Source organism: Eutrema salsugineum, unplaced genomic scaffold, assembly GCF_000478725.1.
Source record: "Eutrema salsugineum unplaced genomic scaffold, Eutsalg1_0 scaffold_10, whole genome shotgun sequence".
In the NCBI taxonomy this organism is placed as follows: Eukaryota; Viridiplantae; Streptophyta; class Magnoliopsida; order Brassicales; family Brassicaceae; genus Eutrema; species Eutrema salsugineum.
The window spans coordinates 9,052,126-9,077,148 of NW_006256908.1; the positions used below are offsets into that span (position 1 = coordinate 9,052,126).

The window sequence follows — 25,023 nt, forward strand, 5'->3', positions numbered from 1 at the left end:
GACTAATTTTCTATCGCTTTTACTCTTATCGTAAAACTAAGAATTTAGTTGATCATATGGGATAATCGAGTTACTTCTTCCTGTTTTAAATTTGAAATTGTGTATACTTTTGATGGAGTAGTAGTACTCATATTAGCTTATATATAGGTTATGTTTCTTTTTTTTTTATCAATTAGTTAATGGAAAAGTCCATGCATTGCTGTTTTTATCTTTTCGGGGATCCTAGGAATTCCCAGTTGCCACCGCAATAGGTTACCGGGAGAAAAATGCAACCTGCATACTTTATTATTTAATACTAAGTAGTACACGCTCTAAGGTCGTATTATTTGATTTATGGACATTGATATCCCCAAATTTTGGTCGGTCCTTGTCCCTCACACTATATTTATAGAGTTTTATTGGGAAAAAAATAGTTGTTGCTTCGCTTGGAAGATTCATATTCATTCATATCTAACCTGAATTGGCCTTTAAGTTAATCAATTTCATGTGATTAGAAAGTTGAAACCGGCAACTAAAACAAAACACACTTTCATAATTTTTTGGCTGTGACAATATACCAAACTATATATCCTTACCTGGGTCTCCGAGTTACTTTGGTTTAAGATTCCCAATTTTTCATTTTCAGTCAATTTCGATGTATTGTGATAGCCAAGTTACGATTTGACATTAGCAATAACCCATGAAAAGGAAGAAATACATTGCAGATGATTTTCAATTCATTCGTGATAACCAATCATGCTTCGACTCTTTCCCAATTTGGATGGATTTTTTTTTATATATTTTGATAGAGCTATCACGTAAAATTTATGTATCTCAAATCTCTCATATACGTTATTTTGGATATGTTTATCTCCCCTTTGTGTAGCAGATTTTAAAAATTTCTTTAATTTGTGTTAACTAGGGCTCTCAGTCCTTTCTAAGTTTCGGTTTTGGCATGTGAGGCTTTGACATATATAAAATCCAAAGATAGACAATTGTCGTATTTGTTTTCTACTGCTTTAGTTCTCTTGAAGTGTTTTTTTTTTTTCTGTGATGTATGAATCCGAAAAAAGAGAGGAAAAAGTCTAATTTGGAGGAGATTAGAAATAAAATAAAGCAGATTAGGTGCTTAAATGTGTTCTTGTGGGAAAATTGAGACGCCAAAGCATTATCTTGGAACAGTCTTGCGCCGGAAGTCCCTTCAACTTTGTATCGTCCTCCAAAACCACTTGCTTCACATATTTAATCGAATCCTATGCAAAAAAAAAAAACATATAAAAAAAACAATAGAGTAGAAAAACAATTACGCATAATGAAAACAATTAGTATGAGAGACTGGTATTTGTACCGAGACAAAATTTAAATGAAGCCCTCCTATGCATTAATGATATGTGGTTTATAGACGATCTTTCTCGTGATTCATTAAAATTAAAAAGCCTAAGGATTGAGGAAATCATTTGGTTTAGAATAATTTTTGCTTTTATGACCGTGATGTGCTAACTTACCAACCTATCCATCCACATTTAAATTATCTTCAATCTCTACTTCTCATGCTCATCAAGCAAATTTTAAAGAAAAAAAAAGATGAATAGATAAAATATTGAAAGTCAAGTTACCTGTTTGGTGCCCTCAACAGAAGAAGGACGACCCCATCTCTCAGGGTCCCAAAGTATTGAACTATTGAAAGCAAAGCTTGATATATGAATCGGAGGCTTTGTCTCTGTCTCATTATTAATTTTTCTCAAATGCCATCCCAATACTTGTGAAGATTCACAAACCGGCCCCTCTACTATCACTCTTTTCCTATTAGCCGATAGCAAGGCCAGTGGCCAAGTACCAAATACCCTGCAAAATAGAAAGCAATTTAATATTTGATGATTATAGCAAATGTAGCTAGACATAACACTTGGTTTTAAAATTTACATACTCAATATTTCTAATCTCATCGAAAAAATCAAGATCATAGATGTTGTTTAGCCCCGCAAAATGGACAATTCCGCTTAGTTTGTGATGCTCAATGTGTCTCAACGCAAGGTTCCTTTGATGATCAAGCTCTGATTCCAAGCTCGTGAAGTTTTCCTTGAAGACTATACGTCTATACATTAAACCAGTCTTTCTTAGCATTGTAGATGAAGAGTTTTCGTCAGCATCAGAATGTTTCTCCACGACTATCCACAATAAAGGAGGTGGAACTAGCCTCAAGGTGTTGGCCATTCGCCTAAGAAGAACGTTTTTGTAACGTTCTTTTGTCATTACCGGAGTTACAACAATCACTAGACCTCTTGGTGTTACTTCCTCTTCTGTCTCGGAGAGCGATCTGGTTTCTTGTTGGGCTTCTCGAGAGTCTGCAGGAGCAGGGGCTTGGCCTTGGGAATCGACCAAGGCTTTATCATGGAGAGGATTGGGCGTATAGGTAGAATTCTCAAGAGGTTGGGGATGAATCTGAGATTTGATAGAAGTAGAAGGAGTTGTTTCAAAATTAGAGAAAAATGAGGCCTTACCAGCAGGAGCAAAGCCAGTAAAGAAACCCATTATAAAACAGAGAGAGAAATGGATCACAGCTTTCTTCCATATTTGAGCTTTCTTCTTAGATCTCTCAAGAGATCCCATTAGGATTACACCTTCTTTCTAACAAAGAGAGTTTCTTGAGTGAGTTGCCTTTTTTTTCTTTTTTTTGGGGAAGAAGAATGTGTGAAGATTCTGATATATAAGAATTATATGACAATTGTTTAGTTTTTCTCTTTATTTTTTGTTGGTATGTGATTGAAACCGGTGAGCTACGGTAAGATGAGTACTATGTTTGATGATTGCTTGTGTTGTTTGTCTTCCGCAACAACCAGTTGTTGGGATTAGAACACATTAACTGAAACATGTTACTGTTAATAGCAAATTAATATTAAAATAGAACTTTGCTTACTGATGAATCTTAATGCTACACTAATTCTTATTGCAGTGGTTGCGATGATTATGGTTATTATCAAAATGAGAACTTTTCATTTTGTAGGATAAATAAATTTTTGGTGGTCGATGTATGGAGCAGTAAACTGGATTGGTTACGATTGAATTAAAAATGGGATTAGCAAATCGGATCGAACATAAACTTATCAACTACGTATATTGTTTGCTTGAGGGAAAAAACTTTATCCTCATATCGATGTGAATCACAATAGTAGTTCCTAGCCTATATTACATCATCTTATAAGTGACTATATGGCTATATTATATTTTGTATCAGGCCGGCATGCATTGGGCCAATCTTGGTCTGCTATAATTTAAGAATCTTGTGATGAAATTCAAAATTTCTAAGAAACAATCCAACGTCATATATATATATTCACTTGCATAGCACGCCGTTTGGATTACAAGGATGTCGTTATGATTGATATCATGCACTTTAGCGGATAAAAATCAGTTTGCACGTTGTATATATGTTTAAGCTTCCATAAAAAAGCCAACCACACGATTAAGCTTACCAAGAAAACAAATGACAATGTGGACGTGGAAGCCTTGACTAGTCTAGTAGTCTCCTCCACTTTTAAACCAGTTTGTTAAAGTTTCAAATTTGTGGTTTTCTCTTTTCTTTTCTCATACTTTATTATAGGATTTGCTTCTTTTCTCATACTTTTTTTAAGTGTATGTTACATTTCTTATCTACTCGTTTAAACTATGCAAAAACATTGTATATTTTTACTTTTACTGAAAACCCTTTAACAAATAAATTAATAAAAATAAGTCACAAACCATACTGATATTGTATCTAGGTTGGCGTGACCTCCATTCTCCACAACAACAAAAAGTCTATATGTTAGTGTACCAATGCCATTAATTTGAATAACTCATTTTCGATACATCACCTTGTTTTATTCTTTTTATTTTTAAACTAACACAACGTTGCCTCGTTGAATAATAAACGACCATCAATTATTAACAAGTTACTTTTTATTTTCAATACGTTTACCTGGTTGAAATTGAATAATAGATGACCATCAATTAACGGAAAAGACCATTATTCCATTGAGAATGAAGCTGTTTTGTATTTGAACTTGATCGATTGACCAAAGATATTGGTCACTAAATGGATACCAATTGGTATCTCTTTTTTTAGGAAAATATTATGACTCAAACTTTTTGCAAAAAAAAATAAAAAACATAGACCAATCCCCCACTATTTTTGTTGCTATGGATTTGCGACCGATAACTTTTTCTTACTATCCATTGCTATTTGTCTAATCCATAGTAATTACACAATTTTCTTGTGTTGATTAAAGCCAATATATCCAGGAGTCAAACAAAAAAAAGAACAAGATGTGAAATCTTCAATATGGTAATTGAAGAAGAGGTTTGCAAGGTGCTGAAGTTTCATGAGACTTTTCAAAGCCAAATACCATGGCTTGAGAATGAAGCATCGCACATCATATGTGCCCAAGACATCTATAGTCGTCAAATATGAAAATAATAGCCAAACAGATTTACTTTTAATATAATAAACTAAAAACTAATGAAAAATTTTCATATCATATTGAAATGAGCGACTTAGATTTGATTTTGTCGATAATGGCTAATGTCTAATGGGGCATGAAGTCATATTCTGTTGGGTAAATAGCAGAAGACCAAGATAGTTGACAAATATAACACCGCTAGTTAAGACCACAAAAGTTTAGATGCCACTATTTATTGTTTTTGTCAGAAAAGAGAAAACTGAAAGAGATCAACAACGTGCACGTGCTATGCAAATTAGTTGGTGCCTTACCTTTTTTACTTCTGAATAATACGTTTCTTATCTGAAGGCTTTTTACTCCTTCCTTTCCAAATGGGAGATCATTTGGAGCTACATTGATTACTTTTTTATATTATGAGTCTTTCAGTCTATTGTATATCTTAATTTGTGCGTCCAAGTTTTCTATGGTTTTGTTTTCATTCACCTTTAGATCTGAAAAAATGCAGTGATAATGTATTTTCGTAAAATATACATACGTACACATCTCAAAGTTCTTCGCATTTTAAAAAACAATTATAATGAGTTAACGACCGTTTAAATGTGTTAAGTTCTACATAATGACCATGCTTTTTTTATTAAGTCACGATGATTCATTAAGAAAAATACCAGATGTAGTATGCACTGAAGAAGGAAATGAAAAAACTGTACCATTTCAACTTTGTATGCTCTTCATTAACACTTAAAAAGAGTGTCAGAACAGTAACTTTTATAGCTTCAAACAAAAAGCAAAGATGTCCCGAAAAGTGAATCCAGCAAGAGATCTTAAAAAACAACTCGAGAGCACACTGACAAAAAGTACAACATTGTTAAAATACAAAGGGTTCCTTGAGAAAAGGATTAGCCGTGCAGAACCGTCGATCTCCTTTTGTAGAAAAGATCTTGGCCATCAATTTCCCAAACGCCAACGTGTGAACATAACTAAACATACATATAAAATGGAAATAAAAATATACTTATATAAAAAAAAACGCAGCCTTCGATCTGAATCATATAGGGACCAGAGAGAAGCGAGAACAAAAAAAGAGTGAGAGCTTCAAAATTTGTCAGTACTAAAAAAGATGAGGTTTCATTCAAGACCCGTTTCCAGTCCGGGTCGAACCGAAAACCCGCCTCTGCTTATGCGGTTCTTGCGGACCAACGCCGGAAGCAGAAGCAGAGGCCGTTCCCGTTCAAGAAAACCTATTTTTTTCCGGCGAAAAAACGCGGCGACGGAGACACAAGAACCGTCTTCACCTAAAGTCACTTGCATGGGTCAAGTCAGGATAAACCGGTCAAAGAAACCCAAACCCGGAACTAATCGGGTCGCAGGAGGTGCAACGGAAAGCCACCGGCGTCGGCGACGGTGCGGGTGGGTCAAGAACGCATTTTCTTGCCATCCTTTCTCCGGGAAACTCAAACCGACTTGCTTTAGCCCTGTTTGGCGCAAATGGAAATCGTTTTCTCACGTTAGTTTCTCGAGAAAGTCAGAGAAGAGATCAAGCTCGTCGAGGAGTGAGCCTATCTTCGGCCGCTCCACGGTGGAGCCAGAGGAACCGGAGGAGATTCGAAGAGAAGTACGAAAACAAAAAGAAGAAGAAGAAGAAGAAACAAATTCGGATAAATTTTTCACAGCTACGCCACCGAGAAATGCTCTGTTACTAACTCGGTGCAGATCTGCACCGTATAGATCTCCTTCATTGGCTAATAACTTCTGGGAAGCAGAAGAAGAAGAAGAAGAAGAAGAAGAAGAAGAAGAAGAAGAAGAAGAAGAAGAAGAAGAAGAGACAAAGGAACCTCGTTTTCGACGACACGATGATGACGTCATCTCCTCGCCGGAAAATGTGTCGGTTTCGAGTGTTACTGAAACAGAGAGATTGGAGGCTTCCAGTTCCGGTAGAGAATCAGAGGCGAGTGAAGAAGAAAGACGGAGCGTTTTGAGATCTCCACGACGACGGCGCTTGGTACTCACGCGCTGTAACTCGGAGCCTTCGAGAATCGGAGAGAAACTCGTTCCCGAAAACCGAAGGTTGGGATTTACGTAATGGTTTTGCATTTTTTTTAATATTATATACTCTCATACTATGTTCTTTTTTTCTTTTCTTTCTTGTATTTTCTCGAGAAAAATTAATTGATATGAATATTATTTGTTGGATTTTTTTACTTTGGAGAGTTTCGCTGAAAATGAGGGCTTTAAATTTATCCAAGAGAATCTTGTGGTTCCCTGGCGATATAACATTTTTCTATTGTCCTATCTATGACATGTATATAAACAATTTCGTTCGTACACTAAATAGTTTTATATACAGAACTAGAAAATATATATTTTTTTTAACATCTATTTTCATTTATATATAAAATTTCAGATTACACAGAAAGTACAAAAATAAAAAATACATATGTTTACACAATGACGATGCTTGTCGAATTTGTTCTCGTTATTGTTGTCGAACTGATGCGAACTTCATTTTTGGTTGTCAGCATAACCAATTTAAACACAATCTCCTCATGTTGTATTATATTGACCAACTCCCAAATTAGATCTAAAGATATTCTTTTATTCAAAATCCAATGTACTGATTCTTTCAAAAGAAATAGAATTTGAGATTGTCAATTTTCAACGATTGTACGAATATCGCCATACAACAAAAAGGTTACATTTTCAACTCATACATGTTGTTCCTTTCTTGGTAGTTTCCGTTTTCCCGGATCCCATATCCTCCGACCAATGCACCAACACGTTCTTGGAAGAAAATTGAAGAAACAGTAGTAAAATTGAAGATATTGGATTTTTAAATTAGAGTATAAATCACAAATCGATCATATGATTCCAATATATAGGACATAACTGAAATTGTTATATCCGATAGTTTCATCGTAGCGTGGTGAAAGTCCGGCTACGGAGATGAAGAACACAAAGATGGAATCACTACACTCCAGACCAGCGTCAGATTTGGGAAAACCCGCTCTCTAGAAAAGAAACGGTTGAGATTGAAAGAGCAATTGGATAATTGCTCTAAAAATTGCGCAGATCACCATCAGATAGAAACTGTTATGAAGAAGAATAAAGCATATCCAGTAATAATCATTTTGGAAAAGAATAATAAGAATTTAAAGATGAGAAATCAGAATCGCCATTCTCATCGCCAGTGAGAGACGGTTAATTCAAAAAAAACTTCTATCCTAACTAGAAAATAATTTATAGATTCATTTTTGTGTTATGCTGATACTTATAGGTTTGTGTTTTTAGAATCCTAGAGAAAAAAGAATCCTAGATATCTAAGAAACCGATTTTTTTTTTTACCAAGATACATAAAATTTTAGTATGTATGTGTTTGTTAGATAATCATAAGTGATCCAAACTTTTACCGTTTGACTATTTTTTTAAAAAATAACTGTAGTCCTCTAGTAACTTATTCACTAATTTTTATATGGGTTTAAAGCATAACAATATTTTGAATATGTCTAAATAATTCGACACATGCGAAGATATCCTTATATTCAAAATTTATTGAATAGAAAAACAATTGCACCATTTATTTTCCCACAAGAATAAAGTAAGTCCTCATGGTTTATTTTTGATTATTAACTATTTTCGGTTAAAATGGAATAAAAAAAGTGCCATTTAGTTTCACACAAGAATAAGTTTTCATGGGCCCTAGATAGGCCGAGATCTTAATGAGCTCAAAATATTTCCTAATCAAATTAAAATAACACGAAGGGGTCTCTCTGACTTATGTGATTCAATTCCTTAACGCGTTCGCGTACGCGACTCCCAATAAATAATTATAGATTTATAGACTCTCTCTCTCTTTCTTCTCTTTTTATACATTTGTACTTCGTTCATCGTTTAGATCAAAGAGAGAAATCGTTTGTTCAGAGGATCTACCGTAATTTTCTAGCAGAATATGGCGGGAGACGAAAGCCGCGAAGCTCAACGAGGCGACGACCGTGAGGAATCGAGTCCTCTCTTGCAAGCGAACGACAGCAAGATCTGCTCGAAAGGGGACACCAAGACGACACCGATTGTGTCTCCTCCTCCCGCGGCGGAGGGATACGGATGGACGGCGGATGGGTTGCCGGTGAGCCATGGGAGCGTGATCGGAGAGCCCATCGGGAGAAACCAGTGGAATTCTGGTCTCTTTGCTTGTCTTGGCCGAAATGATGAATTCTGCAGCAGCGATCTCGAAGTTTGTGAGTATCTCGTTTGTTTCTAATGTTTTGGATTTTGAAATTGGGGGAATTTTGAAATGGGTTTCTTGATTTTGGTCGAAGTTGATTGATTGAATTGGAACTGGAAGTGATCGGGTAATTTCTGATTGCAATTTGTTTTCTGGGCTTGGTCATTGGCGTGGTTGTTGAAAGAGTCAATCTTCGGATCTTATTTGAGCTCAGCTATAAATGGGTCACGAATGTTAAGCTTTCGATTGCTTAATAGATAATTAAGAGAAGAAATCTCAAGATGAGATTTTTTATCCGATGAAAATGTTTGTTATGTGCTGCTTATTGGCAAGATGAAACCTTTAAGTGATGAGATAATGGCTTCTTTGTAGGTCTTCTTGGAAGTGTGGCTCCCTGTGTGCTGTATGGAACTAATGCAGAGAGGCTTGGGTCTGCTCCGGGAACGTTTTCGAACCACTGCTTGACGTATTTAGGATTGTACTTTGTCGGCAATTCGTTGTTTGGCTGGAACTGCCTTGCTCCATGGTTCTCTTACTCCAGCCGTTCTGCCATTCGCCGAAAGTTTAACCTTGAGGTAATGATTCTGTTTCCTTCATTTCAAATATGCAGAGAAGTCAATTTGGGGAAAAAAGGGTTGTCTTCTAAGAAAAGATTGATCAACTATTGTCTTTATATCTTTTCTTGATTGCTTGGATTAACTGATCTTAGGCTGTATTCCACCCAATTCACTAGTAATATAGTACCTGTTGAAGGACAAGCCTTGTCTCATAGGCCCTCTAGTGGCTCTAGTGCCCTGTCCATTACAATTGTCCCGTTTTGCAACCTTTACATTTGTCTTCCCATTTTTTATTCCACTGTTTGCATCTAAGGACAAATTGCATCTCCTGACCCCATTTTTGGATTTCTTTTTGAGCTGAAACAGGGAAGCTTTGAGGCGATGAACAGGTCGTGTGGTTGCTGCGGTAGCTGCATAGAGGATGAAATGCAAAGGGAACATATGGAGACGACTTGTGACTTTGTGACGCATGTCCTTTGCCACACATGTGCCCTTTGCCAAGAAGGCCGTGAGATCCGCAGGAAGGTTCTTCACCCGGGATTCAATGCTCAGTCCACCGTGGTGGTGCTCCCTCCCAGAGAACAAACTATGGGGCGTAAGTGAAGCTTGCTTTGAGTCGAGTGGTCTAAATAGCACTTGTTACATTTGTATACACACCGTTGTTGAAACAAGTGTCTTATGTGAAACTCCAACTATGATATTGTCTCTTGCTTACTTTTTTTGAATAAACCATTCTATTGGTGTAATTTGTCGTGTATCTTTCTTTTTTTCTTTCTTGTACCGGTCTACTACGCATACAATACAAACATATGTATATCTTTACTTTCACGCACTTGTATTTGAGATGGTTGGTAATATTCAGTTGTTTCACAACAACTCGTAAGGCCTAACATTGACTGGTATAAGGGAAACCGGATTGGTTTAAGGTAACAGAGTTTCGAGTAAAAAACTTTGGATCGATAAAGCTGACAAAATACATGGACAAATATAAGTAAAGTGATCATGGGAGACTCTACACCTGCGACCAACTATGTTAAGGAAAAACAAAAGTTGCGATTCAAATACTGAAGTCTAATAACCAAAGCAAAAGAAAGATGGTTTCTACTCTGCTTGTTAAACCATACAAAAAGTCTCACTGACATTGTCATGACAAGAAGAAAAAGAAAACCGCAAAGGTAAATTTTAGTACAGACCGATGAAGAAGTGAGAGAAGAAGAAGAAGAAGAAGTTGGAATCTATTCACCAGGCACGGGGACTCCCTGCTTGAGCTTCTCACGCTTGAGCTTCTTTTTGGAGATGGGCTTCTTCTTCTTTGGGGGTAGAGTCTTCTGAGCATACATGTACATCACGTAATTGGCTATAAGGAATGTCACAAGCAGACCTCCAACAACAAGCAGCACTATCAATCCCGGGTTCAATCCTTTGGCTTCAGCAGCCGCCTGCGGATCCACAATTCATACCAAAAAGCACATAAACACGGCTATGTCAAAGCATATAAACCATCACTATCACTGATTCCAAAGGCCAAGGTATATTATTTTAATGATCGGTTATAAATGTCATTTTTCAATGATTTTGCCAAGTTCAGAGGCCTAATTATGACTAACTCTTCTTAAATAAAATGTAATCTTTGGGAGAAATTCAGGGTAATTTTGTCTCTGAATCCATAAATACAATCGAAATTCAAGTGAACCTCAGGTCTTTGAAAGAAACAAATGATTTCAATAGCTTTTCCCTTTCAAAGGAACCGCCTTTAGGATTAAAGCCTTTAACTATCTCAACAAACGAAATGTAATCACAGTAAGAAAATCCTCTGTAAATTCCAGATCATGTTCAAAATTAACAATGCATGCGAAGGGATCATCGAGATCAAGACTATAACCCCAAGCAACAGCCAAAACTGATAGCCTCCATCATAAGATACAGCTCAGCTCTAATGAATCTAACAATATAAAAAAAAAAAAAATTGATAACCAAATTATGGATCAAGGAAGAGGAAGGTGATAGTAAAAACCCAATTCGAGTTCATCGAGGAGTAAATTCCAAAAGCGGAGACGTACCTTTCCGGCGGAACCTTCACTGCTCATTGGCTATGATCCAAAATAATCTCTGAGATCCGATGCGGCAAAGAACAATTCGGAGAGTTAGGAATCGGAGATCTGTTTTCGGACACAAAAAGAGATAAAGACAAGGTGAAAAAAAAAGAAAGAAAGAGATAAAACGACATAAATTTACACAAGGTCGCTTTGGCAGGTAATCTTAAAATATTATTTAAATGGAGTAATCAATTTGTTGTTGAACTAAATAGAGAGAGGCCCCACAATTAACATTTTAACTTATATGTATAATTTTGTTGAACTTCACTCTTTTAAAATATGTTTTCTTTCACTCTCTTTCTTTCAATATCGATATTTCTTCTTAACATTCATCTTCTTCATTCATTTCTTTTGTGTCTCATTACATGCATTCTTCTCATACATATAGACCTTTTTTTTTAACTACTCTTACTAACCTTCATCACTACTACACCTTAACTCTAACCCACAGAGTCGTGTCTGAGCACAGGCTAAATGAAACATGTACTTCAGGGCCGGAGGTGTTAAATATTTTTTTTGGGCTAATTTTTCAAAGTTAAAGTTAGTTCAAGTGGTTTATGAATAAGTAAAAGCATATTTGGTTAAAGGTTTGCCTGAGTTCAACTCTTCCCAAACACATATATGTCATTTTTTCTTCTTTTTTGCCAATTATTTGTGGGTTTAACTGTATCAAAAAAAATTTTAAGGGGCCAATTTTTTTTCTCGCTTGTAGTTAGAGAAATCTCAGGCACGGCTCGGCTAACCCATAAACTATCTTACACAACTGTTTTAACTTAGACTTCTAACAACTCTACTCACTACTTTAACTGCTCATTCTTAAACTCAATAATAACACACAATACACTTACACACAAACTCTCATTTCTTTCTTCTTTTGGGCTTGTACACATCCACAGGCCCACTTGTTTATTCTTAGTAGCCCAACTCCTTTCTTTGACTAAACTCTCTTTGACTTTTCTCTTCTCCTTCTTTCTTCCTTCTACGAAACATGATCTCCTTCTTCTTCATTTCTTCTTTGGATTACTGATTAATAACTGATGATTCTTGTCTTCTTTTCCTTTTGCAGGAACACTCAAAGGATCATCTCTCAACAAATTTATTGATTTTCGTTGTCAAAAAAAAAAAAAATGTAAACTTCTCTGTTAGTTTTGAATTACTCTCAGATGACCTTACCACCAGTTAATCTTCCTTAATTTTGGTGGGAAGACTGAATATAATCTACGAATTCATTTTATCTATCACAATAAGTCAAAACAAATATGTATTACATATATAAATTACATCAAATACTTCAGAGTCAGGCCTATATTAATCTAATTTGTTAACTTAACAATTGAATATAGATCACCGATTTCATTCTTGTTAAAAAAAAGTAGAGAGTTTTAGACTTTTGTTTTTGGCCCAAGAAAGATGAGTTTCCGGTCTACGGAGCCAAACAATGTGGTGAAACCCAATAAACCATTAAACATCCCAAAACTATATATTTGGAGACTTTAGAATATTTTTCTTCAACACCTAAATCCCGATTGGAAGAGACATAGAGAATTAGAGATGTGTACCTTGATTTAGTTTTTTACAGTTCTTAAATCTTTAACCAATCAATCGTTCACACATCTTGATAAAAATCATCAAGAATGTTAATTAAGTATAGTTTGAAGAGAAGTTTTTTTTTTTGAACGTGTTTGAAGAGAAGTGTAATTGGCATCCTATAAAATATACACCGTACCATTGTTCGCTCACGTACCAAGGTTCATCATAGCAATTATCTTATAATTATATTATTTCAGTATTAGTAATACTCTTTGACCCAAAAAAGGTAATACTCTCTTTGACTATGAATTGCATTAGATCCATTTAATAGTTAGACTAAACTAGTGGTTCATTTGACTCTGTGAGTTTACTTTGCATGTGATATGACTTCAATTTGTTTTAATATACAGCACATGAGTTTTTGATAGAGATGAAGATCTATATCTTGATACTATAATTATAAATGTTATAAATATTTGCCATTTTCTTATACGTACACAAATAAATAGGGTCTATTAATTAGACACCAAACGAGACTGACCAATTATTCGCCGATAAACGAATTTTCAAAAGCTCTTATAATAATGGAAATGATTTTAGTTTAGAATTTGTAAAAAGAGTCAATGGATACACATGGAGAAGTACCCAATTCGTTTGGCATCTCAGAACTAAACAAACACGATGATGGTTTGGCTTGGAGTAAGTTGATTACTTTATTTCCCCCGACGTTGACTTATAGTCTTTTTATAAACATATACAAGTGACAATTTAACAATAAAAGCTAGAAAAGCTTGTATTACATGTATCGTATAATTTTATGATCTAGTTCAGCTTATTTAAATATCATCACTGAGCGGTTTTTATGGTACTATTCTAACTAATATTCGAAAAGGTTCTGCTCGGTAGTTGCTTTTGAAAATTCAAATCACGCAAGAATATACCAAAAAATGACAAAATACAAAAATCACATCGAATCTTGAGACGATCATATCCAAATATATTTCAATCCATAAAAGGGTTTTGGTATTTCTTCTTATTGAATCCAAAACATTTACATACATGATACATTCATAGATATATAGGTATATATGACGATTATTATAATTCTTCCCACAATGTGATAATCAATTAGTTCACATAACGACAATCCTTCCTGATCTCCCCTTGGTCTCCAGTGAGCGGGTTGGTCTCGGACAAGAGCGTGACACCGCGTGAGAACTGCTCATGGAAGTAAGAATTGTCGGAAGCCATCTTAGCCACAAAAGGAGCGGTCCTAGGATCAGAGGCTAGCTCGTCATCGATGACAAGGAGACCCTTATGAGCCATGATGTTCTTGTAATACATGTTGTCAACAACCATCGGAGTCTCACGGTCGTTGCGGGAGTACAAGACGGCGTTCGGATCCGGGTTTGGAGTTGGGCAACGATTTTTCAAGTAAAGGGCGTAACTTGGGTCGAGGGTCGGGTCGATCGTTGGGTATAGCCGGTGCACTAGGTTAACGCAGTGGACCCTACCCACTGAGTGAGCACCTACAGTTACATATAAATTGACCAATCAAAATCAACATCATTCCTATTTTTAAGAAAGTACATTTTCTCCAAGAAAAGTAATATGGTAACTTTTTATTTCCGTATAATAAAGTAATAATGTCATTACTTTGCTATTAAAAGATACCTAAGAGAGCGACGGTGGCTTCGACATCGATGCCGATAGAGTTGAAAGTTGAGAGAACAGAGGAGAGGGAGTCATTGTGGTTAGGAATTAGAGTCTCAACATCTCCCAAGTAGCTCCCTCTGCTATCTCTCCTTCCTGTCTTTATCATCTCTATTTTTGGCCCTTTCAACTATTTATAATTTAAACAACAACAAAAAATTTAGTATTAAAAAAAATACAACTAATCAAATTAGCCGTAAAAATGCATAGAAATATATGGGGAGTCTACGTACGCACCATGACAATACCATCTCTAGCAGAGAGAGCGACAATATCGGCACAAGACACTGTGTTCGGACACGCTTTCTCGAGTGCGTCTTTGATAGTCTTAACATACTTAAAGTTTCTCATCCCAAAACTCCTCGTCGATTTTTGCTCAGATTCCACACCTCTTGCTGTCTCTAGCAACAGCGACGCATCACATGACTACACACACACACACACACACATGTTGACATAGATATAAATCGTATTTTGATATTCTATTATGATGATAATAACTAAATTCCTCATGTCTCATGTGAATAGAAAGAAAAAAATTACCTTGACGACACAGTCATGGAAGAGATTACGGAGCCAAGAAACGGCGGTGTTGCCGTGTTTGTAGTAAAGAGTCTCCACTTGTTGTCTTATTATCTCTTCCGCTTTTGGACAACTCTCTCTGTAATAATTCATCTCCAGCTCCCCATTTCCTACAGTTTTATTACTTCTTAAAATTATTCGTTTCCATTACACATATATGCGTTTATTAGCGATTATTATCACAAATATATTTCCTGGATTTTTACGATGGAAAATAAATTACGAAAAGAAATATATATCACTACATAGGCAGCTCCAGTCAGCAAAATTTCGAGAGGCATGGAAACATGTGGCGAAACGTGATTGGATCAGGAAAGAATATTTACCGGTATGGAAGGTAGAGAATAACTGTAATAACAGACAAAAGAAGGCCAAAAGGCAGAAAGGCTTCTTCGCAATGGCCATCCCTCTCTCTCTTTCCCTCTCTTCTCTCTATCTTTTGATTGGTGTGTCTCTCTTATGTGTACCAATTTAGTGTTATATAGAGATTTCAAGGGACTAGATAACCTCTATAATCGTGTTTGATATATTTAATTAAGTCTTTTTATTCTCTGTCAATTGTCATAGTGGTTGCCCATAATAATTAATATTCATTTTTTTTGTAATTATCGGGGATTTCTTATTCTAAACGCATGTGAATTCAGTGAGACTCTCGATTTCCCATTTTGTCCGAAAATAATACAAAAATTAGTTTGGCTTTCACTATTGTTCCATTATATTATATGTCAATCCGATTCAAGTATCATTTTCCTCTATTTTTTCTTTCTTTTCATCCTTCATATATTAATTAGATCATCTTCAAACAAGTCTATGTTCAACCATCAGACATGCAGTCCGGTTCACATCATAGTTGTGAGATCTATGTGAAATACGTTCTAATTAGTTGATTCGGATTCGAAAAAGTAGAATTATTACAGTAAAAAAGTTTTAAATGCTTGCTACGAATATGAATATAACACATCAACGTCTAGATGACCAACTCTATTGACTTACAATCATGCTAATCTGTAGGTATACTATATACTTAATATAATTAGCCTATTAGTCATATTAACACGATTTCAATTATATAGTTAAGTTCATTCACTACTAAAAACAAAAAATCATCACCCATTGCTGCTGATAAAGTTTGTACGATCGAAATTTTTATTGATTCTACCAGACTTACCGGCTTTTTACCTTCCGTTCAAAATATCGTTACCAATTTGGATTCATAGCTCACTTTAAAAACTCTATTGCTTTAATTCTGTTAAGAGTTGGTAAATCGTAACAAAAGTAGAACGAGGAATTGGACTAGTCACATATATATAGGCATGGCCCATTGTACTACATCATGCCAAAATTATTGAATCATATATTAAGTAAAAACCTTCGAAAATTTATAACTACCTATTACTATTAACAAAATAGATTTCAGATAAAGTTCGAGAGTCTACAGTACAGTTTTTTTAATATAAATGTAGCAATAATTGAAATATTTTGTTGGGAATTGTGGTTGAGGATCCAATCTTCGATAGAGACATTTGTGTGGTGTATTTAGAAGTTTTTTTAAGCTGAAATCGGTAGCAGATTCTTTTGAAAGAGAGTAATTTATTTTTCTACTCTCGAGTCTCAAATTCATTAATTAAGCTTTATTTTGTTAATCGAGCTACCGTTTGATGTTTATTCCATGGTTAAATTCGAATGTTATCAGAAGTCTATGAAAGATGTTTTAAGCAGCTTCTCAACGAATCAATTACTGGAAGTATGGCTGATCTAAGGTCGGAGAGTATCAGACTTAGAGATTAAGCAGTTTGAGTGAGAGTGTATTAGATCACTTATATGAGTTTGATTAGGATTTGATGTCTTTAAAGGTAAGAAAATGCGTAGTTTTTTTATAAAGATACCTAGATATGGATCATATTGTTAAAACTCGGATCATTACATACTTACAATACGATGCAGTACCAATATTTTATATATAATGCAATTATTATAACACTGCTAATTTTTGTTTTCTTATAAATGGAGTGTAATATTACTTAAAATTTTAAAACTACAATAATTTAATAAGGTTATATTACATCTGTTATCAATTGTTTTTGGCATTTTAAAATTACTCTCATAGTTTACTTAATTTGGTAGCAATAATAATTTCTTCTAAGATTCCTTGGTGTATGAATAATTGAAAGCCATTAAGTTTGACCTTTAAGGCACTTAGCTTGGGTAATCGCACGCGCATTTGCAAACACTAATAAAATCAATCCCACTTTCTTAATCATTGTGACCAGTGGCGGCTGTGATACTCTCGACTTTACCGTCCAACCCATTCACTTGCACACATAATGCTTTGTAGCCGATTCACTTATCTTCAATATTCATTATGAAGATGATTTTCCCCTTTTTTCTTTACATCTAAAAGTATATTTAGTTTTTCTAGATGCTTATGAGTAACGATCCTCTTTCACCAATCTCAATTTCTACCTTTTAGATGTTCAAACGTGTGGTTAGTTCAATTTGTAAATAGGTAATACAACTAATCAGCTTGATTTGAGTTTAAATTGAAAGTTTTCTTTTGACAGAATTTTTTTTCCCCTTATTTATCACACGATTATATCATGTAGTCTAGAGTTTGGGGTATGTGTGACCGATTTTGAAGAGCTAGCCAAATATTCAAATAGCAACGACGGTGAAACCACGGATCTTTCCTTCAACATATGTGATAAAATGTATGTTTTTGCCATAATTATTTAGTCTTAGCTACAGAAATCAATGTTTTGTTTTTTATAAGTTTTTACTAAAATACACTAATACAGTTTTCTGTGATGAAAATTGATTATTATATCTTAAGAATTAATATTGACACAGTCGACGAATAGAAGCTGATGAATGAGAAAAATAGATCAAGAAATGTGGGGTTTTCTATTCCTTTATGAAATTTTTGACAAACAAATTAGCATGTAGTATACAAATAAATGAAAAAATATCTCGAACACTGTTTATATGTATTCCATTGTATGTCATAGTTGGACAATATCTTTCAATTCACTTTCCATGTATATATCCGCAAGTATATATATATATATATATTAATTTGTCATGTTCAAGCATTACCAGAAAGTAAACGAGGAGATGTAGATCTAATACTGAATCGCTTTATCGGATGTGAAAAAAAGTTCTTAAGAATATTATTATACAATAAATAAATTAACAATTTCCTGCGATGAATTTGAATAGTACAAGTCAACGTCTCTCTAGCTCACTATTGGATACTCTACACTAAGTGAAAAAATTATCATTAATTCTTCATATTTTTTATTTGTGTCTTTCTTGATATTATCTGATATGGCTTCGCTTGCATATGCTTCGGACCAGCGTTGCTGTCAATCTGTAGTATCTTTAGTCTATTGTTTTAAAAGATGGAATTCAATTTAAGCTAATTCATTTACTTACCAAAATTTCTTGTTATCTGTTGCTTGTTGCTGCTGGTAATTCATCACCACAAAACATATTTTAGCCACAACATTTTCATATTAGCTTTGGAAACCACTATATTTATTAAAAGGAAAATAATCATTTGCGACTATGAATGCAAACGAACTGAATTTCTTGGTTCAAAGGTTATCTACAACGACACAATGATGGAGACGTTGAAAGCTATGCCTAGGGTTTCAATGGCATCACCTTTTGTTCAAAACGTAATCATAACTATGTAAATAATAAGTTCATGGCCGGGAAAGATTAGAAACATTCACGATGATTAAGAACGACGTAACAGCTCTCACAGGTTTGACTATTCACACGGCTAATAACTCACAAAAGCTCGCATATTGCATTGTGATTGCAACTAAAATCGCTCGAGGAAACCAAATTAAAAACGTTACCTGTTAAGTAAAATAATAAGAACGGAACACATAAACTCGTGAACAAAGGAAACGGACTTTTTATGATGGTTTATCTACACTTTGAATGTTTATTATACACTTAAGCTAATCAGAGTAACTAACTCTTACCAGTCAACTAATCACGTTTAACTAACTGTACACGTGTGTGAATGAGATCTAAATCTGATAATTTTGGACACAAAAGATGGACGACAAAAAAGATAATCACAAGTAACAAGAAAGAAACAAAAATATAAGATGATAAGTGAGTTTGAACCTCTTCAAATCATCCTCCTCATTTCGATCATCCCTCGCCTTTTCCAGAATATAAATCTTCCTCGAAAAAAAATTAGGTGTTACGAATCTCATTCCAAAACCAGGGTAAAACATGTTAATTGCTTGCGACGAATATTATTCGATAATAATACAAACGGTTTTTCACTTTTGCTCCATTGTATATCAAACCGGTTTAAATATCTATGTTTTGGGTGTCAACCTTGATATGTTAGTTAATCAGTCATCTTCAAGCATTACAATTTAAAAAAACAAAAAGCAATGCTACAGTTTTTAAAATCACTTAAACAAGTGGATTTGGATCCGGACCATCACTTTCTGGCTCCAGAAAGCATGGACCTACCTTGCTTCTCCCCGCAAAATTCTTGACTATACATTAGCTAGCGTGTTGGAAAACAATTCTGAGTTCGTTTTGTTTTGTTCCGAAACAAATCAATGTATGTATGCGCTAATATGCCGGAAAAAATGATAGATGTGACCTGCACGACCGGTGAAGAACTTATCAATCCCCAAATGAAAATTCAAAGACTATATGTGGTCTTCTTTTAGTTCCAGATTCTCCAAAGAGTCATTTTTTTTTTGTTTTCTTTCCAATAATAACATATATTATAACCCTCATGAAAAATCCTGGACTTGCTTCTATTTACAACCACTACTAATACAACTTATAGGTATAGTCTATCACATATTTTTCCCTTTAAAAGAAAGAAAAATGAATATACATAAATTATAATGGGCTCTTAGAAGCATCAGATAACGCAGGTGATTTGCAAATAGGGCAAGAGTTCTTCATAGACAGCCATTTCTTGATGCACCCACCATGGTAGCCATGTCCACATCCCTTAAGTTCCCCTAATTCTTCTTTTTCCTTGTACTCCTCCTAATTGTTGCCATTACCACATTAACATTAGCCTATCTCTAACTTTCTATATAAACATTTGCTTGCACATAAAGTGTTTTCAGGACAAGTGATCTTACCAGGCAGATTGCGCATTTTGTTTGCTCATCCGTTTGATTCAATGCGTAATATGTCGTCTCTAACAAGCAACTGGAGATTGCACCGTTAGACAGACCAGTGTTGACAGTCCCAATTCTTTCACCAAGAGCAAGAAGTTCCTGAATAATGTCAATCATTTCAGATATATCACTTTCAAGACTTTTGGCTATGTGAGGCTTAAGAAGATAAGTGGTTTGTAATTAACCTCGTAGGTCATGTTATCGATGTCGAGCCTCATGTCTCCATGGTGATCAAGCATATTTCTGGATCCATACTGTGGTTGGCGATCTACAACCATAAATCCCTGTTTTTATGCACACCCACAAAAAGAAGACAGTAGAAAACAGTTCAGTCTGCAGCGGAATAAGAAAATTGAAAGTTTATATAGGAAAACTTTTGCGGAATTGGTCCTACCAGTAAATACTAGATACGCACTATATCACACTGGCTTGAGCTTCATAGCATAAGTTTCTATTGGTAAGTTCAGTGTAATTAGGACATACTTCTACTCCCCAAAAAAATTGCATTTGTAAGAATAAAAACTGTACCTCAGATGAAAACCGTTCACGGAGAGCACCTTCATCGAAAGGAGGGTGAACCCTCTCATGGGAACTCCTGCGTCTCCCTGGGCGATCACTGCTACGCCATGAAATGTGTGGTGGTGGCCTTAGATGCCTAGACGGATATGTCTCAGTGACCAAGTGAGACCTGTCTCCAGAAGACGATGCTACATGTCCCAATTGCAAACAGCTTGAAGAAGATCTATAGGTTGGGGTTGACCTATGAGAGAAGCGGGAACTGCTTGCAGATTGTGTTGAGGTTCCAGGAAAACCTTGGGAAACTGTAGTATTTCTGTTACCGATTAGCCCGTGGTGATAGCCAGTGATATCAACAGATTTGCTGTTGACAACACTTCTCGTAGGAAGAGAAGTATTTGTCTCTGGACTAAAGCCACTTATATCTGCAAAGCGAGTATTAATGTGGTCAGATTGTAGAAAAACATATTTGAAGCTTAAGAAGAGTGACCAAGTGTAATTTCCATACCTCCAGGAGAAACTGGGGAGCGCCTAGGACAGTTCCAGTCCTTATTTCTGTAAGATGCCTGACCAGGAAATTGACCTGAGCCAGAATACTCAGCATTGTGGTGTGTCGAATGAGAATCAAGGCCCGGGCTTCTTGCCAAATTAATTCTATCTACGCTGGTCTCTAAATCAAGTGTAGGACGACTCCGGACATTCCTTGAAGAACTCTCTCCCCTGATCGAGAGATTATTACTTCTGTAAGTTGGGTCCATGAGCCACGGCATGTAATGAGGATCATGATCATGAATTATTGATTTTCCCAGGTGCGACTCCGAGGAGAAAGGGAAGTCTGAGGAAGTTCTGTCACCGTGGTAATGACTTGAACTGCCCATTTCATAGATGGAAGAATCACATGGGCTTTTTCGCTTTTGTGCTCCTCTCACACTTTCCATTGGTTGACCAACATAACTAGCATTTGACCATGTCTGGCTGTTGCAATTCGAAGAGGATGCAAATGTCACATAATTATCATGTGGAGCAGAGAAAGTTGAACTCATGAAAGGATCGTGGGATGGGCCCGAAGTCCCTGGATTGTAGCGTAGCCTCTCCCCACCATGACCTGAGGCAGTATAGGCACTTGGCCCTGTAGAAGAGTTCCAATGCGAAGAATCTGGCACTCCTTCATTCAACATGTTTTCTGCTGAATAAACATGCGATCTGTTCTCACTAGTCCCAGATCTTGCTGAGAAAATGTGGGGCGGATAATAATATTAATCAGAAATTCCAGACATGATGCACAGGAAAAAGTCGAGGACATCTGTGATGGTTATAAAATGTTGCCTCCTTAATTCTCACTAGATGAGGGTATCCACTTATCAAGATTCAAAATTTTCGTAGTGAAACCCAGACTACCCATAGGGGAAAAGCACATAGAACATCTTAACCTAAAAATAGACATGCATCATCAATCCAATAGCTCTTACAAATATTGAAAATCCATCTCTATCAGTGGAGAACGAGTATTAAAGATTGATTTTTATGAATCGAAAACAGATTAAAGATATGTAGGAATGAAGGACTAATTACCTAGACTCGTATATGGATGCTCTGGGTGTATATGACTCCATCCTTGATCATGTTCATCATCGAAATATTGGGATGAACCAAGAAAATGTCTGTGCCCCATGGTTTACACAAAGCTTCAACCTTATAGTCCAACTAAACCTGCACAGAAAGTTCTCTCAACATTCATCCAGAAAAACATTTGCAAGCTCAGAAGAAATATTCATTAATTACCAAGCAAAAACAGTTTTCGTTCAGGAATGGTATTTCTTGAAGTGAACCAAAGAAGTATCAAATGGTGGCTGAAAATGTGTCACCTATTTGAATAGACGTTAAGAATAAATATGCATCATCCCCCCAATGATGACTTCTCTACTCAACAAAAGACACACAAGTAATATTTTTATCACAAAATAGATTTCACAGCTCTGAAGTATGTATAAAGGGCCTTGTAAATGTCTTTCACTGAACTTACAATCACTATTGGCATGCCCCAGAAAATTACATGGAGGATTCAATAGCAGGACATGAGCTTAATTTTCTGAACCAAAACCCTCCAAAAATGCTCCTGCAGGCAAATAATCCTAGAAGGGTATGGGAAAAAGGTAAAACAGTCCCAAACAAGAATACACTAAAGTACTCAATTGAAAAGGCTGCCGTGCTTATTTGAGCAATTGATTCACCATTTCCAATCACAATTCACGAAAGTAAATCAGCCAGAAACAGTTAGGCCCTTAAGTTCACTAGATAATACAATAAAAACTCCAAATGTAGTTCCGTCTCTTCATGTTCAAAATCATAATTGACTACATTACAGCTCCCTTAGGTGAACGAGTTTAGTCCACAAAACTCAAAAGTGCTAGCCAGCAAAGGCTTACCACCTCCTTTTAATATCTTGTAGCTCTTATTGTCTTAAAACCTTCAAGCACACCTTGATGGACCCCAAATCTCGTGGCTTATGAGTCCAAGGGCTTGTAAAACAAAGTAGGGTGTGTGAAAGGATGCATTACACAGTCAGCATTATGCTTGACATCATCGTGCATCCAAATAAAATACATGTGAACGATTGTGACAGCATATCATTCCAGAAACCTTCATAGCATGGTTGTCTTCACATAAGAAAGATTGAAGTTCTCTGCCCATGGCTACCTTATTTCAGACTTCAAGCATATTTTACTGATTAACACATTCAGATATGCATGTGAACGCGGACCAGTTGTGGTTATTTGCTTACTCCCATAAAGATGTAACTCAGTAGAATCACAACAAATCTTACGCCACGAAAAACTGGCGGAAGAACTGGATCAGGTAAACTTCACAAAGCCTTTACTACCATAACCTTAGTTATTGGCCACAAAACATTAGGAATATAGCTAACCACGCTAATAAATTTGGGTTCACTTATCTGAGTTCAAGTTCACATTACTTTCTCATTCAACCAAGAAGGTGTGCAACACCGCATCTGCATGACAATGGACTAACATCTGTTGGAAATTGCTACCGTGAGGAACTAACATCTGTTGGAAAAGTGTTAATAAACCAGTTTTAAAGAGAGAAGGAATGCTATAGTTTCTAACAAAATCTAGAACTCTTCAAGTAGGAAGATGTATTCTGACCTGAAACTAGAGTCGAACTAGTTCTCAAATTTCGCTAACATTTGAATCACCAATAACGTTTTTTTCCCAGTTTCTCAACTACCCCAGGTTCGTTGTCGAGAAAGGCATGCATGATATAAACTGAGAAACCATCACTGCCCCTAAACCTGCAGGATACAAACCATCTAAGCCTAGGATTATACTAATAGGAAACTGCTCAGACTATATCCCAAACTAGCTAGCTTACCCCGTCGCTGAAGCTGATCACCGATTTGGTTTATATTCTCAGCATCGGAATCTAAAGCAAACAACTACGAGAAAGAAAACGAAATTGGACGCAAAAGGAGCTCCGATATCCGTAAACATCCAAAATCGACTCCGATTCTCGGAAATGATCACCGATCATACCCGAAGATTGCAGGAAAACTCCAATAAAAACTAAAAAGTCACCGATGTAGCAGCCGACCGGAAATAACCGGGTTATACCAAACAATCATAACACAGTCCCAATAACGAAGCAAAGAGACGATCGGTAACAACATGTAAACAGGACAAACATTTGATGAAATTACAAAATCGATTCAGCACATTTACACGCATATATACACATAAACGAACACAAATCATAAGCTCATACAAGGATCGAAGAAGAGAGAAACATACCACAGCGTGCGGCTATGTAGAAAAGGAGACCGATCGGAGGAAAGCAAAGAGAAGAATGAATTCGTATACAGATAACGCAGCTTTTGAGAAAAAAAAAAAAAGAAGAGAGGTTTTAGAGAGAGAATGTGTTTTTCACAAAATTTGCTTTCGTTTTTTTTTTAAAAGGCGATGGTTGGGCAATTACAATGATCGGTTCATATTTAAGAAAACTAATAAAAGCGGTTGAGTACGTTGCTGGAAAAATTTAGTATCTCTGACGACCTCCACCGGTTACCGGTAAACCCCGTTGAGTAAATATTATTTTGCCGACTAATTTTATTAAATTAAATATCCCAAAATTGGCTCGTGATTAGGCGTATGTATTATGGTGTTAATTTCCTTTTCTTTTTTTTTAACATCATCATCATCATCACTG

At 35.8% G+C, this 25,023-nt stretch overlaps 6 protein-coding genes across 16 annotated transcripts; 2 read left to right on the plus strand and 4 right to left on the minus strand.

The window, feature by feature from the left end:
• Nucleotides 1–980: 980 nt before the first annotated feature.
• LOC18026794 (probable beta-1,4-xylosyltransferase IRX9) lies at nucleotides 981–2,652 on the minus strand. Its single transcript, XM_006410826.2, has 3 exons — nucleotides 1,907–2,652; nucleotides 1,596–1,824; nucleotides 981–1,232 (listed from the first exon to the last, which is right to left on the minus strand). The coding sequence occupies exons 1-3, from the start codon at nucleotides 2,587–2,589 to the stop codon at nucleotides 1,101–1,103; spliced, it is 1,044 nt and encodes a 347-aa protein (XP_006410889.1). The 5' UTR covers nucleotides 2,590–2,652; the 3' UTR covers nucleotides 981–1,100.
• Nucleotides 2,653–5,231: 2,579 nt separating this feature from the next.
• LOC18026795 (death domain-associated protein 6) lies at nucleotides 5,232–6,651 on the plus strand. The gene has a single exon (XM_006410827.2). It carries the CDS (start codon nucleotides 5,536–5,538, stop codon nucleotides 6,496–6,498), a length of 963 nt encoding a protein of 320 aa, XP_006410890.1. The 5' UTR covers nucleotides 5,232–5,535; the 3' UTR covers nucleotides 6,499–6,651.
• Nucleotides 6,652–8,215: 1,564 nt separating this feature from the next.
• On the plus strand, nucleotides 8,216–10,041 carry LOC18026796 (cell number regulator 8). The gene is made up of 3 exons (XM_006410828.2): nucleotides 8,216–8,647; nucleotides 9,007–9,209; nucleotides 9,558–10,041. The coding sequence occupies exons 1-3, from the start codon at nucleotides 8,362–8,364 to the stop codon at nucleotides 9,792–9,794; spliced, it is 726 nt and encodes a 241-aa protein (XP_006410891.1). The 5' UTR covers nucleotides 8,216–8,361; the 3' UTR covers nucleotides 9,795–10,041.
• Nucleotides 10,042–10,250: 209 nt separating this feature from the next.
• Nucleotides 10,251–11,438, minus strand: LOC18026797 (DNA-binding protein S1FA2). Its single transcript, XM_006410829.2, has 2 exons — nucleotides 11,252–11,438; nucleotides 10,251–10,630 (listed from the first exon to the last, which is right to left on the minus strand). The coding sequence occupies exons 1-2, from the start codon at nucleotides 11,276–11,278 to the stop codon at nucleotides 10,427–10,429; spliced, it is 231 nt and encodes a 76-aa protein (XP_006410892.1). The 5' UTR covers nucleotides 11,279–11,438; the 3' UTR covers nucleotides 10,251–10,426.
• Nucleotides 11,439–13,817: 2,379 nt separating this feature from the next.
• On the minus strand, nucleotides 13,818–15,571 carry LOC18026798 (peroxidase 21). Its single transcript, XM_006410830.2, has 5 exons — nucleotides 15,439–15,571; nucleotides 15,074–15,222; nucleotides 14,768–14,956; nucleotides 14,492–14,660; nucleotides 13,818–14,346 (listed from the first exon to the last, which is right to left on the minus strand). Exons 1-5 carry the CDS (start codon nucleotides 15,515–15,517, stop codon nucleotides 13,946–13,948), a joined length of 987 nt encoding a protein of 328 aa, XP_006410893.1. The 5' UTR covers nucleotides 15,518–15,571; the 3' UTR covers nucleotides 13,818–13,945.
• A 4,269-nt stretch (nucleotides 15,572–19,840) lies between these two features.
• LOC18026799 (E3 ubiquitin-protein ligase MBR2) lies at nucleotides 19,841–24,753 on the minus strand. Of its 11 annotated transcripts, none has more exons than XM_024161007.1 (11): nucleotides 24,609–24,746; nucleotides 24,193–24,256; nucleotides 23,967–24,112; nucleotides 22,826–23,867; nucleotides 22,585–22,722; nucleotides 22,375–22,512; nucleotides 21,311–22,030; nucleotides 20,815–21,227; nucleotides 20,472–20,570; nucleotides 20,248–20,385; nucleotides 19,841–20,149 (listed from the first exon to the last, which is right to left on the minus strand). In XM_024161007.1, the coding sequence occupies exons 6-11, from the start codon at nucleotides 22,472–22,474 to the stop codon at nucleotides 19,997–19,999; spliced, it is 1,623 nt and encodes a 540-aa protein (XP_024016775.1). In that variant the 5' UTR covers nucleotides 22,475–22,512; nucleotides 22,585–22,722; nucleotides 22,826–23,867; nucleotides 23,967–24,112; nucleotides 24,193–24,256; nucleotides 24,609–24,746; the 3' UTR covers nucleotides 19,841–19,996. The 11 variants fall into 11 exon arrangements, with proteins under 11 accessions (XP_024016775.1, XP_024016771.1, XP_024016779.1 ...); XM_024161003.1 differs by having other exon boundaries at nucleotides 24,193–24,383; XM_024161011.1 differs by having other exon boundaries at nucleotides 21,311–22,232; nucleotides 24,193–24,748.
• Nucleotides 24,754–25,023: the final 270 nt, after the last annotated feature.

Coding starts and splice junctions, on each gene's coding strand:
- LOC18026794 (XM_006410826.2), bottom strand. CDS start 2,589: ATGGGATCTCTTGAGAGATCTAAGAAGAAAGCTCAAATATGGAAGAAA. Junction 1,825..1,906: donor GATGAGATTAGAAATATTGA/GTATGTAAATTT, acceptor TCTATTTTGCAG/GGTATTTGGTACTTGGCCAC. Junction 1,233..1,595: donor CTGTTGAGGGCACCAAACAG/GTAACTTGACTT, acceptor TTTTTTGCATAG/GATTCGATTAAATATGTGAA.
- LOC18026795 (XM_006410827.2), top strand. CDS start 5,536: ATGAGGTTTCATTCAAGACCCGTTTCCAGTCCGGGTCGAACCGAAAAC.
- LOC18026796 (XM_006410828.2), top strand. CDS start 8,362: ATGGCGGGAGACGAAAGCCGCGAAGCTCAACGAGGCGACGACCGTGAG. Junction 8,648..9,006: donor CAGCAGCGATCTCGAAGTTT/GTGAGTATCTCG, acceptor GCTTCTTTGTAG/GTCTTCTTGGAAGTGTGGCT. Junction 9,210..9,557: donor GCCGAAAGTTTAACCTTGAG/GTAATGATTCTG, acceptor GAGCTGAAACAG/GGAAGCTTTGAGGCGATGAA.
- LOC18026797 (XM_006410829.2), bottom strand. CDS start 11,278: ATGAGCAGTGAAGGTTCCGCCGGAAAG. Junction 10,631..11,251: donor GTGAAGGTTCCGCCGGAAAG/GTACGTCTCCGC, acceptor GTGGATCCGCAG/GCGGCTGCTGAAGCCAAAGG.
- LOC18026798 (XM_006410830.2), bottom strand. CDS start 15,517: ATGGCCATTGCGAAGAAGCCTTTCTGCCTTTTGGCCTTCTTTTGTCTG. Junction 14,957..15,073: donor TCCATGACTGTGTCGTCAAG/GTAATTTTTTTC, acceptor GTGTGTGTGTAG/TCATGTGATGCGTCGCTGTT. Junction 14,661..14,767: donor CTAGAGATGGTATTGTCATG/GTGCGTACGTAG, acceptor AATTATAAATAG/TTGAAAGGGCCAAAAATAGA.
- LOC18026799 (XM_024161010.1), bottom strand. CDS start 22,474: ATGGGGCACAGACATTTTCTTGGTTCATCCCAATATTTCGATGATGAA. Junction 22,031..22,374: donor GCATCCATATACGAGTCTAG/GTAATTAGTCCT, acceptor ACATTTTCTCAG/CAAGATCTGGGACTAGTGAG. Junction 20,386..20,471: donor TCGATAACATGACCTACGAG/GTTAATTACAAA, acceptor GACATTATTCAG/GAACTTCTTGCTCTTGGTGA.